The sequence below is a fragment of the Aethina tumida genome, chromosome 1, assembly GCF_024364675.1.
Source record: "Aethina tumida isolate Nest 87 chromosome 1, icAetTumi1.1, whole genome shotgun sequence".
Taxonomy (NCBI): Eukaryota; Metazoa; Arthropoda; class Insecta; order Coleoptera; family Nitidulidae; genus Aethina; species Aethina tumida.
The window spans coordinates 14,153,407-14,170,521 of record NC_065435.1 but is presented as its reverse complement, the minus strand read 5'-3'; the positions used below and the strand labels follow the sequence as shown (position 1 = coordinate 14,170,521).

General features: G+C 27.7%; 1 protein-coding gene across 1 annotated transcript in view; it reads right to left on the bottom strand.

Moving 5' to 3' along the window:
* Positions 1-17,115, bottom strand: part of LOC109609531 (lachesin-like) — a 120,970-nt gene that overhangs the window by 50,567 nt on the left and 53,288 nt on the right. Inside the window, exon 2 of the mRNA XM_020026198.2 lies at positions 10,229-10,376. Coding sequence (XP_019881757.2) covers positions 10,229-10,289 — 61 coding nt within the window. The 5' untranslated portion in view covers positions 10,290-10,376. The remainder of the gene's footprint in view (positions 1-10,228; positions 10,377-17,115) is intronic.

Sequence of the window (17,115 nt, the reverse complement as noted above, 5' to 3'; positions counted from 1 at the left end):
CGACGAAAGGGTCTTCTAAATTTCAAAAGATTATTTAAATATAATAATAATGTGTCGAAATAATTAGAATTATGATAAAAATTCTATCTTTGTAAAAGCTTTCATCTATGACTTTTAAAAGGTGGTTCTACTGAAGTTTTTTAATACTTTATTAACAAGTATCATCAACATCAAAGAAATTATATTTCAATAAAAGCTTTCCTCTACTTTTAAAAGGTGACCTCAAGAATTTATTTTTTTTTTTCTAAATATCTTTTGTCAATTTTCATGACAAGACATCGACAAAATACCATAGAAAAATATACAGTTAAAAATGTGTCGAAATAATTAGAATTATGATGAAAATTCTATTTTCGTAAAAGCTTTCGTCTATGACTTTTAAAAGGTGGTTTTGCTTTTTTAACACGTTATCACGAGACATTGGCTAGATCATCACAGAAAAATATACAGTTGAAAATGTCGAAATAATTTTAAAAAATAAAAATTCCGTAAAAGCTTTTCTCTACTTCTTTTAAAAGGCGACATTTCTCAACGATTTAAGTTTTTTTTTAATATTTTTTGTCAGGTGTTATGACGAGACATTGACAAAACACCATAGAAAAATATACCGTTCAGTAGTGTGTCGAAATAATGAGAATTATAATGAAAATTCTATCTTTATAAAAGCTTTACTCTATGACTTTTGAAAGATGGATCTGTTGAACTATTTAAGTTTTTCTTTAACATTTTTTGTCAGATGTTATAACGAGACACTGCCAAAACATAATAGAAAAATGTACAATTCAATAATTTGTAAAAATAAATTATGAAAATTATATTTTGATAAAAGTTATCCTCTACCACTTTTAAAAGGTGACATTCCTGAACGATGTATGTTTTTCTTTAATAATTTTTGTCAGATGATATCACAGGACATTTCTAAAACATCACAGAAAAATATACAGCTCATTAAATTTAAAAAAAAAATGATATTTTCATAAAGGACCTTTTAAAAGCAGCAGAGGAAACTCTGGATTCCTGAATGATTTAAGTTTATTTTAATATTTTTTTGTCAGGTGTTATGACGAGACATTGACAAAACACCATATAAAAATATACAGCTCAATAGTGTGTTGAAATAATCAGAATTATGATGAAAATACTATCTTTATAAAAGCTTTACACTATGACTTTTGAAAGATGGATCTGCTGAATGATTTAAGTTTTTTTAATATTTTTTTATCGATATTACACAAGATATTGCTAAAACATCATAGAAAAGTTCAGTTATAGTTCAATAATATGTAGAAATAAATTATGAAATTATATTACCATAAAACTTATCCTCTACTACCTTTAAAAGGTGACATTCCTGAACGATTTGAGTTTTTTTTTAATATTTTTTTGTCGGATGTTATCACGAGAATTGTCTAAAACATTCTAAAACATCATAGAAAAATATACAGTTCATTAATATGTAAAAATAAATTATGAAAATTATATTGTCATAAAAGCTTTCCTCTACTACTTTTAAAAGGTGACATTCCTGAACGATTTAAGATTTTTTTGTCACCTGTTAATACGAGACATTGACAAAACACCATAGAAAAATATACAGTTCAATAATGTGTTCATGATAATTCTAATTATTTCATCATGAAAATTCTATCTTCGTGGAAGTTTTCCTCTATGACATTTTAAAGGTGGTTCTGGTGAACGATTTAAGTTTTTTGATATTTTTTTAACAGGTATTATCTTGAAACACTGTTAAAACGTTATGGATAAATGCACAGTTCATTAATATGTAGAAATAAATTATAAAAATTATATTTCCATAAAAGCTTTCCTCTACTGGTTTTTAAAGATGACATTCATGAACGATTGAAGTGTTTTTAAATATTTTTAGACAGGTATTATTACAAAACACTGCCAAAATATTATATAAAAATATATAGTGTCCAAATAATTAGAATTATCACAAAAATTTCCATAAAAAACTTGTTTCTGAATGATGACACTTTTTATAACTAAATTTCTATACTTTATTAAAAGTTAAGCTAGAATTATGTAATACAATACAAAATTTCTAAGTAATTCATATAGGTGGAATTAATTTGATAAACCAGTGACGCTAATTGAAAGGTTACATCCTCTTTACAGTTAACGGTAATCGTGTTTGTGCCTTTTGAAGTCTTAAATCTCTTATTCGAATTATTACTGTACGTGTCCAAGTAATTAAATTTAATTGGAACATGTGAGAGGTATAAATATATCGAATTAAAACGATAGTTAATAAGTTTATGTCGTCTGGAATTTTTGAGTTTTCTTAAAGTGAAACGGGCATGGATCTGAACAAATTTTATCCGCTTGTAGCATAAATTATCCCGTGTCCGCCCACATTCAGTAAGCATTTCTTGATTACAAATGGGGGGCTGAAGTGAGTTATGTTAAAAATATAAAACGATTGTGGTTTATAGACAATTGGAATGTCGTGGCGTGGTGCTAGTTTGTTGGGCTGGCAGTAGCCAGGTGCGAATGGCATTTGTACTTAAATAAGTGTAAACTAGGCATTATCCGAGCTTTTGTTTGTTATTTAGGCAACGCAATATATCTCTCGGTACGCTCTTAATTTGGCGTTTACTTTCACGCCTGCTTTGCACCGCAGTAGGTACGGCGGCGTGGCAGTATGGTAGTATAGCGGGATGGCAGTATAGCATCCACAGGCACGGCAATGGTGCGAGGCACTCCGTATGCAGACGACTGATAGCACCCCGCATTTATACGTTTGAGTAATTTCATGTTATTCATCGGATTAGAATCAAAACGGCACTACACAGGTCATGCAGATAAGTGGACGCACACGATAAGTAAGCGCCTTAATTTCATAATGGTGCAACAGACCAACGTTTTATGGGGCTTCCATATTTTCCATTATTGTCAGTTTATCATTCTGAAAACTTTTCATGGCGTCGATAAATTTATTTGTTCCTGTGGTTGTTATCAAATCACGGCATTTACCTTATGGGTTCTGGTTCTTGTAAATTTTACTACTAAATCTTATTTTACAAATAACTGTACTTTTTCTAGTTTTTTCACTATTTCTTGTATAAGTGGTCATAAATTTTATCAAAATCAAAATATTTGGGCAAAAATATCATATATAAATATAACTTAACATTAATTAAAATAAATAAATACAATAAAAAGACTTTCAGCAAACTTTATAGGACTGACAAAAGAAGATAACAGAAAAAGCTTAAATAAAAATATACAAGTCTAAAATATGCATATATTATTAAATAAAATATAAACATATATTGTAAATAATTTTGTAATTCGTTCGTATTATATATTTTAAAATAACCAAAATAATTATTTAATTTATGTGAGTATAAAGCATAGACTTAAATTCCATAAATTTTATATATTTTTCATGAAAATTGTTTTCATCATATTTGTAAATTTCATATTATCTTCATATAATATTTAATTATAATTAATTAAAATTATTATATTTTTAATACAGTTTATTTAACTCTTATCAGTTAAAAGAATAAGTGAAGTTATGTTTTTGGAAATTATATTTATAAATAAAATTGAATAAACATACGTAATAATAACATTTTATTTAATAAATATGAAACTAATTAATCCATATAGTTCATTGAAAATCATTAATTAAACTTGCTAATACATAATTCAAAATTTAATTACTTTCTATAAAGAAAAATATCAGTAATATTATAATATTAATTATTAGTATAAAATGTTCTATATACATAAATATAAAATATTATATATTATCTGTATTTTCCAATTTTTATTCAATAATTTACTAAATTTTTATCACAAAATTTTATTATAATTGTAAATTTAAAACTAGTTTCTAATTAATTAATAAAAATTTAAATTATTATCTGTTATCTAATGTTCATATTTTTGTTTAAACGACGTTTTACATACACTTTAATTTAGAAAAAAATTAATAACTCAAAAACTATTGAATTTAGATATAAGACCTAGTATATCTATTTTATTTGCAAATATATATAAAATTTAAAAATCCGTAAATATACAGGGTACTCCATTGAAAAAACAAACAAAATTGCACAAAATTAAACGTAAATAACGAACACCCTGTATAAAATTTGGATGTATTAATAAAGGCTTCTTATAGGACAGTCCTTGGTTAACGTGCGTGCCAAAAATTAACTTTCCAGCATCAAAATTGGTGACTTTACAGACACTTCAGCTAAACCATCAAACTCAAAATTTTTCTATTAAAATTAATAACTCAAAAACTATTGGGTTTAGGTATAAGACATGGCATAGCCATTTTATTAACAGTTAGTAAATAAGTAAATAATTAATCTTTTATATATATTTATTGATTTATTGAAATTTGCTATTAAATATAATTTAGACAATTCAAGTAATTTAAAACACAAAAATTGAAATATCATTATTAATTAGTTTTACTGAAATGTTTTATACAGGATGATTCCCATAATTTATTCATTAGAAGTTTATGGAAAATAGAAAAAGATTTTACATTTTTAGTAAAATACCCCTTAAGTTTTTGTATAGGGAATTCTTAGACCAATTGAAAGGTTTGTTAATATTCAATTCTGAAATATGCATAGTGTTTCATTTAAAATAACAAAGTTATTGACGGTTTAAGATGTACCAAATTAAAGTTGAATAACCTGTATAAAATTTGGGAGCACTAATAATGACTCCCTATTACATGGTCTTACTTGATTAACGTATATGAAAATTTTCCATCATTAAAATTGGTGAATTTATAGATATTTTAGTTAGACCATCAATCTCTTAAAATTTGTCGAAAAAAAAAATAATAACTCAAAAACTATTGAGTTTAGGTATAGGACTTGGTATAGCCATTTTATTTACAATTACATATGGAATTTAATAATCCAAAAATATATGTTTTTAAATTACTCAAAATTAAATGTAAATAATGAACACTCTGCATAAAATTCGGGTGTACTATTAAAAGCTTCTTGTAGGACTGTCCTTGGTTAATATGTATGCCAAAAATGAACTTTCTAGTATCAAAATTAGTGGATTTACAGACATTTTAGTTAAACCATAAAATTGTCAAAAAATTTGTATAAAAATTAATAACTTAAAAACTATTGAGTTTAGGTATAAGACATAGTATAGCCATTTTATTAGCAGTTATATGTAGAATTTACATGTTCAAAAATATACAGAATGTTCCATTGATAACAAAGTTGATGTCACTTCCGGCGGAACCGGAAATTAAATTTTGTTCAAAATAAATTAAAAAAGTAGTTCAAGTTAAGTTATAATTGCTATAAAAATTTCAAAACAATACCTTTTTCTGGTCTATATAAACTTCAAATGAATAAACTTGGTGTATCACCCTGTATATAAGTAAATTTAAACGAAACCTATACACTAATTGTCAGTGGATAAGGAGTCTTTTTGAGAAAATTCTTGCACAATTAATTTTAGGAGAGTAAAATTTATGGACCTTCAATTAAATAATTAATTTGTCAATCACACTATAATTATGTAATTGATATATCCATATTGTATTAATCATTGTAATCACATCTCGGAACTAATAAATTATTGTAGGATTAATTTTGGGTCGTTTCTTAATAAGAATTATCGACCAAAGTCTCTCAGTCTAATTTAATTATCTTTTATTTTTTTCTCGAAATTGTTAGTAGACAAAGATCTAATTTTAGATCTTTTGAGGAAATTTACAATGAAAAGCCAAACACAAAAGAAATTTATCTGTGATGCATAATTGATTTTAGGAGAATAAAATTTATGTACGTTCAACTAAATAATTAATTTGTCAATCATACTTAACAAGTTACACACTGTTTCCTCATTAAACTAAATAAACCTCCATATTTATTTGATTAATTATTTTAGCAGTAACATTGCTTTTAATTAATTATAATTTTAATAAGTTTAAAAAGTAAACGTAAATTTTATTTAATTCTTAGTAATAAGAAAACAGGTAACAAATTTTAGCTGTTATTTTTTATTAACATGGGTATTTTGTGTATATGTTGTAAGACAAATGAAGTTTAGTAATAATATTTTTCCCCTCACACCGATAAATAATTGTAGAAATGAGTTAGTTGCTCCCTTACCTGCAAATCCAGCAGTTCAATTTTCCACTGTCTCAAATGTTATATGTACCAAACCAACGTATTACATATACACATCACACCTCCAATGTTTCATTTTCGTCGACGTACCATAATATATTTCCGTTTCCTTCCGTTGCTCTCTTTAATTGTGGCTCGAGTTTTTGACTGGGCTTTCCCGGAGCCCACCGTACCGCACACTTATTTATTTTACTTAGGTCTCTGTAAAATTCTGCTGTAATCTCCACGTTCATCAATCTTTTATTTCGCTGTTGTAGCCATTTATATGTGTTAAAATGGTCCGCAGTTCGGTGGTTACGTTTCAATTTAGCATTTCAAATAATTAAGTTTTAATTCGTTTCGAAATAACAACAGGCGCATTTAGTGCGTTGCGACACGTCGGTGTCGACGGCGCGTGAAAAAATTGTTTCCAATAGACCCGAATGGTATTTAACACCCAGCGAAGGGCTGATATATTACCATTCATGACATTGAACTTGTAAAAATCAACTAAATTTATTGCAACCTCTTTATAGAAAATCCCGGATCATATCGAATTTATTAGATTGGTTTGTAATATGAGAGTTTGGACAATTCGAGTTATATTTGGAATTCCGAGGGCGTATTTTTAACACGTTTTCACATTCAGGACTGCCTAAAAAGCGTCGTAGAAGGCTCGGGATTTTTCTCTTTTTTTTTTTGAAATGGTATTAATGTTGACAGGTGCAGACTAAGAATTATGGCTAGGTTTTAAAAAAAAATGGATGACTGAAAATTTGTATTAATATTTTTACAAATAACGTATGTTTTTGATCAGACAACTTTCGTCACAAATATATGAATAAAGTTTCTCGCATGAATAGATACACCCTGATTAAGTTTTCCAAGGAGGAAACTTTATTACAAACTTTTAAAAGTTTAATATTTATCAAAGATTCAAATTAGTTTTATTCCAGAAACACAGGTTAAAGTTTTCCTATATTCAAATGTGGCAAGTTTTATTAGTAATTTGATTTATTTATGTGGAGAATGACTGATTTATGTCGGCACAAAACACTGATGCTTTAATGCAACATAATGATACTTCAGTGGTGCCTTTGCAACTCCTTCAGAACTTACAATTGAATATTTGATAAAATATCATAACAAAGCACTTATACAAGTGTGGCTCAAAAAGCAAGAGTACATTGAAGTAATAAATTTCTGGAGATTGATGTTTATCTTCTTACTGGATCTAAGTATCTAAAAGTGATTAAAAATCTCCAAACAATGAATTGTCTTATACAAAATCCATTTAAATAATATTAACTTAGTAAATTTAGAGCCAATTTGATCAGGTGTAAGAGATAATTAATTTGGTGTAGCTTGTAGGTCACTCCCTTGTGATGTACATAATTGAAATTGAGCTTTGTTCATATCCACAAACTGAGCCACATTACTTGCCTCAACACAACCAGTAAAAAAATATTAAGGTTTTTAATTATTCTTTTCATTGAGATGGTTCACCTTTCCCAACAAAGTATTGGCATAATAAATTTATTTTTAATTCCTTTTATACTTTTATCCAACGAATAATTCGTATGAATATAACATTTATTAAATCAATAAAGTTAAAAAGCACATTTTTTAACTATCTACAAAGGCAAGAATAGATTAGACACGTAATTTTTTTAAATGAATGTAAAATATGGAATTAAATTTGTGGAAAAGATGGAAAAAAGCAATTTTCAGTATTAAAGAAATTAAAATATATTTTTTCACTGTTTCAAAGAAATGATAATACTTCAGTGGTGCTTTAACTCCTACAGAACTTACAATTGAATACTTGATAAAATATCACAACAAAGTACTTATACAAGTGTCACTCAAAAAGCAATAGTATATTGAAGTAAGAGACTTCTGAGGATTGATATTAATCTTCTTACTGGATCTAATTTATCCATTATAAAATACTTATCACAGAGATTAAGCATCTAAAGTGATTAAAAAGCTCCAGACAATGAATTGTCTTTTACAAATTCCATTTAAATATTATTACCTTAGCAAATTTGGAACCAATTTGGTCAGGTGTAGGAGATAATTAATTTGATGTAGCTTGGAGGTCACTCCTTTGTAATGTACATAATTAAAATTTAGCTTTGTTCATATTCAAAAATTGAGCCACATTACCTGTTTCAAGACAGCCAGTAAAAATTATTAAGGTTTTTAATTATTCTTTTCATTGATATGGTTCACCTTTCCCAACAAAGTGTTGGCATAATAAATTTATTTTTAATTCCTTTTGTACTTTCATCCAACGAATACTTCGTATGAATATAAAATTTCTTAAATCAATAAAGTTAAAAAGCACATTTTTTAACTATCTACAAAGGCAAGCATAGATTAGACACGCAATTTTTTTAAATGAGTGTTAAATATGGAATTAAATTTGTGGAAAAGATGGAAAAAGGCAATTTTCGTTATTAACGAAATTAAAATATATTTTTTCACTGTTTCAAAGAAATAATACTCCAGTGATACCTTAACTCCTACAGAACTTACAGTTGAATATTTGATAAAATATTACAACAAAGCACTTATACAAGTGTGACTCAAAAAGCAATAGTATATTGAAGTAAGAGACTTCTGAGGATTGATATTAATCTTCTTACTGGATCTAATTTATCCATTATAAAATACTTATCACAGAGATTAAGCATCTAAAGTGATTAAAAAGCTCCAGACAATGAATTGTCTTTTACAAATTCCATTTAAATATTATTACCTTAGCAAATTTGGAACCAATTTGGTCAGGTGTAGGAGATAATTAATTTGGTGTAGCTTGGAGGTCACTCCTTTGTAATGTACATAATTAAAATTTAGCTTTGTTCATATTCAAAAATTGAGCCACATTACCTGCTTCAAGACAGCCAGTAAAAATTATTAAGGTTTTTAATTATTCTTTTCATTGATATGGTTCACCTTTCCCAACAAAGTGTTGGCATAATAAATTTATTTTTAATTCCTTTTGTACTTTCATCCAACGAATACTTCGTATGAATATAAAATTTCTTAAATCAATAAAGTTAAAAAGCACATTTTTTAACTATCTACAAAGGCAAGCATAGATTAGACACGTAATTTTTTTAAATGAGTGTTAAACATGGAATTAAATTTGTGGAAAAGATGGAAAAAGGCAATTTTCGGTATTAACGAAATTAAAATATATTTTTTCACTGTTTCAAAGAAATAATACTCCAGTGATACCTTAACTCCTACAGAACTTACAGTTGAATATTTGATAAAATATTACAACAAAGCACTTATACAAGTGTGACTCAAAAAGCAATAGTATATTGAAGTAGGAGACTTCTGAGGATTGATATTAATCTTCTTACTGGATCTAATTTGTCCATTATCACAGAGATTAAGCATCTAAAGTGATTAAAAAGCTCCAGACAATGAATTGTCTTTTACAAATTCCATTTAAATATTATTACCTTAGCAAATTTGGAACCAATTTGGTCAGGTGTAGGAGATAATTAATTTGGTGTAGCTTGGAGGTCACTCCTTTGTAATGTACATAATTGAAATTTAGATTTGTTCATATCCAAAAACTGAGCCACATTACCTGCCTCAATACAGTCATTAAAAATTATTAAAGTTTTTAATTATTCTTTTCATTGAGACGGTTCACCTTCCTCAACAAAGTGATGGAATAATAAATTTATGCTTTTGTTAATGGTAACTCCTTTTGCAATTTTATCCAATGAATAATTCCTATGAATATAAAACTATCTGTAAAGGCAAGCATAGATTAGTCACGTAATTTTTTTGAATGAAAATAAAAATGATGGAAAAAGGTAATTTTCATTATTAACGAAATTGAAATATATGTTTTACTGTTTTTTTTTTCCTACAGACTGCATATTAAAGCATGTAATGTAAAGCACAATGTGGTAATGGCCACTGCAATAAATTTATTAGGTAGAAAACAATGGACAAATAATTATAGTTATTAATACCGTGGTTATATGAGATCATGTGTGTTTAATTTTCATATATGAGGAGGGTCGTCGTGGAAATAACAGAGAGAAAAGTATTTATGGCCTTACCTCCAGCTAGGATAGCCTGCAAAAGAGTGCAAAAAAGGAAAGTTGCTTGCGTGGCCGTCATATTGCTAAGCTGACGCCTACAATGCCTATTTAAGACTCGCGTCCTCAGTCCTGTCCAACGTTGCACTGATCCAAACCATCTCTGAACCTGAAAACAAATCACTCGATGAATATAAGCAATTCGACTGACATAATAAAATCGAACACTAAACGCCTTGCTTTATGGCCTGGCACTGGGATATTCCCTTTCGACAGTGACGCAAGGCGTGTGTCACTAAAATTGGATATTGACAAAGAAAAATTACTCTTTTAATGTAGCAGTGTGGCTTTTGTTATTGATGTTAAGCTTGCGAACATACCCCACACGTCACCACCTGTCTTTTATTAATTATAGTACATTTTATTGCAATTTAATAAGTTTTCAATAAAAGCTTTGTCCCATATGCATTCGGAAGGAGTTAGATGCTGTTTTCGTCCTTTTTTTTGTCGTACCAGTCAGGAAATTCAAATCCCGCCAATAATTTGTTTGAGAGATAAAATTTTTAGAGTGAATGAATGTTCCTGAAACTTGCAAACTTCTACTATCTAGACAACGGCATTGCAATTCCGTATAAAACACTCGAAATGTTATGTGCCGTTTTTTTCATTGCAAAATCTAAGCTTTGATGTTAACCTATGTGATTTGAAATAATAAAATTTAATTGAAATTTTTACATCCGACTCTTTGTACTATTAGAAACGAAATTGTGTGTCGTTCGATAAAAACGGTTGAAATTAAAATATATATTTTACACAGAGAGAATATTTTGTGGTGGTGTATGTCAGGAGACGGTATCAACTTAAAACCGTCTAAAACAGGCATGGAATAAGGATTAAAACGCTCATATCTTGCAAACACAAAAGTTAATTGTGAAATAATATTATGCTATTTAGAATAAGACGGAGGTTAGTTCTGGATAAATGGAACGTATGGTTCTACAACCATATAACCATGAAGCAAATTTAAGGCAAATAATTTTCGGATAATTTAGGTTTGTCTAAAGTAAATTATATGGCATATAGTTTTGTTTTCTTTATATAATGACAAAGGAAATTAGGCGAATCCGAAGGGGGAATCCGCTATTTATTACTTTACCGGGTGTATTTTATCAGTTGCCTTGTATTCTATATTCTTTAATATTAAAAAAATATCACATTAATATAATATTAAAGTTAAATTTTCTGTGTGATATTGTTGATTGACGTTTTATATAAAATTCAAATAAACAACAACATTTTAATAGCCTAAAGCAACATTTTAAAAAGCACCTCCTCAATATACCATCCAGTGTAAAATATATTTGAGAATCATTCGAATAGGAAAGATTTATTCATAATTCACAATATTATAGAAAAAGTAAAATAAAATGCATTTAAAACTAGAAAAACTAATACAAGGTGTGCCTATAATAAATGGTCAAAATTTGGAAGCAGCTGGGGCACATTCAAATTTGATAAGCTTTTCCTAGAAGAAATATACCCCTTCATATTTAATTCCAAAAATTGTTTCACTGTCACATTTCGGCAACCTTTAGTCCGTTGTTCACTTTTGATCTGAATTAGACAGGTGAAATATACCTGTAATTTAAAATAAGCCTTTTTCATAATAACAGAGGAGCCTGGAGGCCTATTTCTTTTCCTTGTTCTATTTTATACATCATTTAATATTTCCTCAAATTGACTGAGTAGTTTTGGTTAAAAGCTATTAGTTTTAAATACCACTGTTTTAGAGGCACTTGAGATTGTATATTTAGAGAATATTCAGAGAAATATAAATATTTATTCAAAGGAATATCACATTCAAATATAGTTACTATAGTTATATAGTAAGAATTTATTCTTCGTATTGTTTATATTATATTATAGAATAACTTTCAGTGGGAAGAAATAAACATGGCACTCCAGAGAAGTGGGAAATAATAATTAACATGAAACATCAATGTCTAAATATTGCTGACACAGTTACAATGTTATTAACAAATATGAAATAACACAGTCAATTGGAAATACAATAAGAAAACGTCCTAACAAACTACTTTTATAAACAGACAAATTGGAAAAATTAGTAAACGAAATCCTTTCTTGTCTTCTAGGTAAATAAAAAATTAATTAACTCCCACAATATCAGAATAATCAGACGTCGATTGAATGAACAAAACCTGCAAAGTTTACACAAAAATATATTAATTATGGTCTAGAATTTTGGCGAAGAGTACCTTGGAGTGATGAATCCAAGTTTAATATCCTATTCTATTAAACTTGGATGATAAACAGTACGTTAATCGTCCTCCAAATGGACCCTAAATACACTGCAAAAACTTTGAAACACAGCGGAGAAAAGTTTATGGTTTGGTGTTCCTTTTCTTCGCATGGAATAGGACCGTTAGAAAAAATTCTTACTAAAATGGACCAAATCATCAAAGATCTAATGGAACCATTTTCTAATATTAATTTAGTAGTTACATGGATTTTTAGGCATGATAATGATCCGAAGCATGCGTCAAAAGTTCTTCAAAATTGAATCATGTCGAGGTTCTCGATTGGACAGACCAAAGTCTGGATCTAAATCCAATTGACAACTTAGGGAACGACATAAAATTTCGATTAAAACAACAAACACCATCAAATTTAAAGGAATTGTATGTTATTCAGTATATTTAAGATTTAATTTACCATATTTATTCATTTTTCATAACAATAAACAATTATCAGTTGTTATTATTTACTGAGTATTATTTATTTAGAGAAATATACGTACAAATAGTATTTTAGTATTTTGAAAATAAAACAATAATTTCCTTTTTTTATTCGAATTTAATTAAAAACTTACATCACTGTATTAATTTTAGTTACCCTATTTGTTTACTCTTGTTCCACTTTTATTAAATATGAACAACTGAATTGATTGCATATTATTTATAAACATTTTCAAGCCTATAAACGATTAAATAAAATGTTTTGTGTATAAGAAACATCAACGTTTGTAAACATAACAAACCCGGCGTGAAACCTTTTTGTTAAAAACCCATTCAGTTATCCTGCAAACGTATGATTCAGCATTGTGGGACATTGATGCACTATATTTCAATGGATGTAGCAGACTTCTGTCAGTCAATTCAGTTACTTCCGGCTATTTATCTAGAATCAGGCTGCAGAACATTCCCAGATTCTGTCTCTATTAATGCAATACATAACCATAATTTTATAAACGCTATAATTCATTTTGTAATTTACTGCAAATCCAGACAGCAACCGCATCGATGTAATGGCATGTGTGTGCATCATTTGATAGGCGGGATTTTGAATGTGCTTTAAAGACCGTTTTAAGTATTGTGTGTTCTGAATAAAATAAGGTACATACGGGTAATAAAATTACCTTCAGCTGGTGGTTCACTTATGTGCACACTTATACGAGGGGTTTATTTCATCCTTGTTGCATGTTGTCTTGTTGCCCTATTTTCTACACCACTCTATATTTTTTTAAACTATTCCTTTTTATGTAAAGTTTTCAGTCCGTTTTTCTCTTACGAAAATACTTCTAACAGCTAAAATAAATTATATACATTTCATGTATGTTTTATTTGTTATACATATACTCAGTGACAAAGAAATGGCTAAGCCAAGAAGGGGGTATTCAAATTTAATATTCTTTTCATGTTATGACGCATCCACCATTTTTGCAATTACTCACAGAATGTAGAAAACTGGCGAATGCGCTGTTTAATTATAATTTTTATTCTTTAATAATCATTTCGTATAATTGATAAATTATATAAATAGAATTTAACTATAGCGTATTAAGTGAATGAGTATTTTAATATGTTTGGATGATGCTTGAATATAATAATGGAAAAATGCAAATTTCAACAAGAATACTATGCTGAAATAAAATAATGTAAATATTGGAAATAATTTATTGGGGGTAGAATATAACAATAATAATTATTGCGTAAGCGTTTTAGAAATAATCCAATACATAATTTGTTTTCTCTTCAACAACATATCCGGGGCCGCAAACAAAAGCCCGTATTAATTATTGATACATAAAACATGTGATCGGTGTTAAACTACACAAACCAGGTAATAATTTAATCTGTTGCAATAAAAAATTAACTGTCCAATATTCGAAATTTAAGCGGACATGATGCCCGAGAATTAAATCCAATATAATAATAAAAATATGTAACGTTTATATAATTCATTGCAATTAAACTTTTAGTCGTAAAATTTGCGGACGAGTTCATGCAAAATAATAATTTTATGATACACACTCTACTATGAAACAATCCGATGCGTTTGCATTTAAAATAAACTGCACATTAACTACCCCTGCACATTTGTTACGGGCCAATGGGCTCCATCGAAAACATTTAAGTTTACAAAACTTTGCGTATATAAACGAACGACAATGCTTCCAAGGAAATGATTGTATAATTAAAACTTCAATAACTAGACAAAATATTTGAAAACCGTTTTTTAGATTTTCAAGTTTATGAATTACAACCAGTTTTATTTATTAAACAAGTTTAACAAAAAAAATTATATATCAAAATTTAATATGCAATATAATAAAGTTCGGTGGTATTAAATAAAGGCATTCAGAGAATTTCCGTTATACAGTAAAGTCAATATCTAATCCACGAATTTTCTAAAATCCCGCCGTAATTTTAACGATGTTTGGATATTTGAAGGAATTCGTTTCACCACATTTCATAAACCGGATTTACGGGTTGTACTCAATAAAAATGCCTAAAACCAAATGCAAGATATTAACGATTGCCACAGGGGATATGAAATTTTGTTTCTATTACCTTATGCTGTATTAAAATGTTTCCTCTGTTATTTTTTTATTATTATCTGCTTGAATCGTGATGGAGGCAAGTTTTAATAATATTCGTGATTTGGCATAGGGGCTGATTACAATCCAATGCTAAAGCACAACATGGAAATGTCATCTACATACATCGTGGTCTCAATAATAATGGAGCAGGACATATTTAATAAAAACTTTTAACTTATAATTAAATAGACAGATACATATTTTTGATACCACAAAAATGGAAAAATACTATGTATACATTAGATTAGATTAGATTATATCTCTGTTATAATATTACATATGAATACGACACCAAATATTTTATTTTTTATGTTAGTCTTAATTATACATTTAATAATTTAAGCTAAATTTTCAATAATTAGTCGAGTGTATTATAAAAATTTAGAAAATCATATTATTCAAATAACATACTTTATTCTAAAGGAGTTTTTAACAACTTAAATTTGATGCCAGTACCTATAATATTTATAGTTTTTTATGCTATTGTGTATTTTTTTATTCTTCAATGGACATAATTATAGCAACTTTTTCTTTATGCTCTTTCATTGCTCTCTGTGAATTTAAAACGCTTTGCTTAGTATAATTATTTAATCATTGGTCGAACTGAAACTGACAGAAAAATTTATAATTTAGCATCACCAAGACCGAGAGAAACAAGAAGAGTTTACGACTAAATAAGTCAATTGTTTCCAGTATTATTAAAAAACTTAGAGAAACTGGCCAAGTGGTAGCAATGAAAAAAATTGTGTGGCTTCGAAAAATTTGGAAGAACTGGATAATGAGAAAAAGTGAGAGTCCAATTTTGACTTACTTATGGTCTCATTCACTGGACCACAGCACTGTGGAGAGGACTAGTTTTTAGCGACCAGTCTAAATTTAATTTATAAAAAATGGTTCTGCTTATGTGAAACATTCTACAGGGGCAAAACTACACAAACAATTTGTTATACCCACAGTGAAACATGGAGGTGGTTCAATTTGGAATGCTTTAATTCTTCTGACGTAGGTCCCCTTAGACTGATTTATGATATATTAAACAACAATTTGCTTCCATATATTGCAAAAATGATGCTCTTAATAAACGTGTTTCAATGACACCAAACACAAATCCAAAACTATGATGAATTAATTAAAAGACCAATGATTAGATGTTTTATCTTGCCAAATCAGTCCCATGGAAAACGTGAGGGATGACGTTTTTAACCAAATTCGACAAAAATTTCCAATCCATGCCACGGAGATGTGCCAAAATTATAAAATAAAAGTGTTAAAATGTTAAAATGTTAAATTAAATAATACAGATTTGATCATTAAAATCTCTTTCAAAATTAAAGTGCTATATTTATGTCCAGTTCTATTCTGAAAAATATACATAATATATTTATAGAATAAGAATAGATTAATATTATTTTAACAGATTATATTAAACAGAAGTTAATATATATATATATATATATATAATAATTGAAAGTAATGTATACAAAAATAACAAAATAAACTTTATATAAAGTTGCTATATTTATGTCCAGCTCTATTCAGAAAAATATATAATTATATATAGTATATAATATATTTATAAAAAACAACAAGAGTAGATTAATATTATTTTAACAGATCATATTTAATAGAAGAGTTATAGCTAAAATATTTGACAATTTAAAAAGCTGATACAATAGTGGACTCTACTGTATATTTTAATATTAATTATAAGCATATCTAAACAATTTACTTATAAAAACGTTTCAAATTTAGTTTAATATTGTAATTCAATTAAAAATATATTGAATTAATTTAAAAATGCAACAATAAAATGTATAGTTTTAAAAATTTTAGTTTATGTTCTTTAACAGCTATTATTAATTTATTGATGTTGAAACATGTATGCAGAAGTTTATATAATATTATAACTGAAAGTAATGTATACAAAAATAATAAAAGAAACTTTATTTAAAGTTGCTATATTTATGTCCAGCTCTATTCAGAAAAATATATAATAATATATAGTATA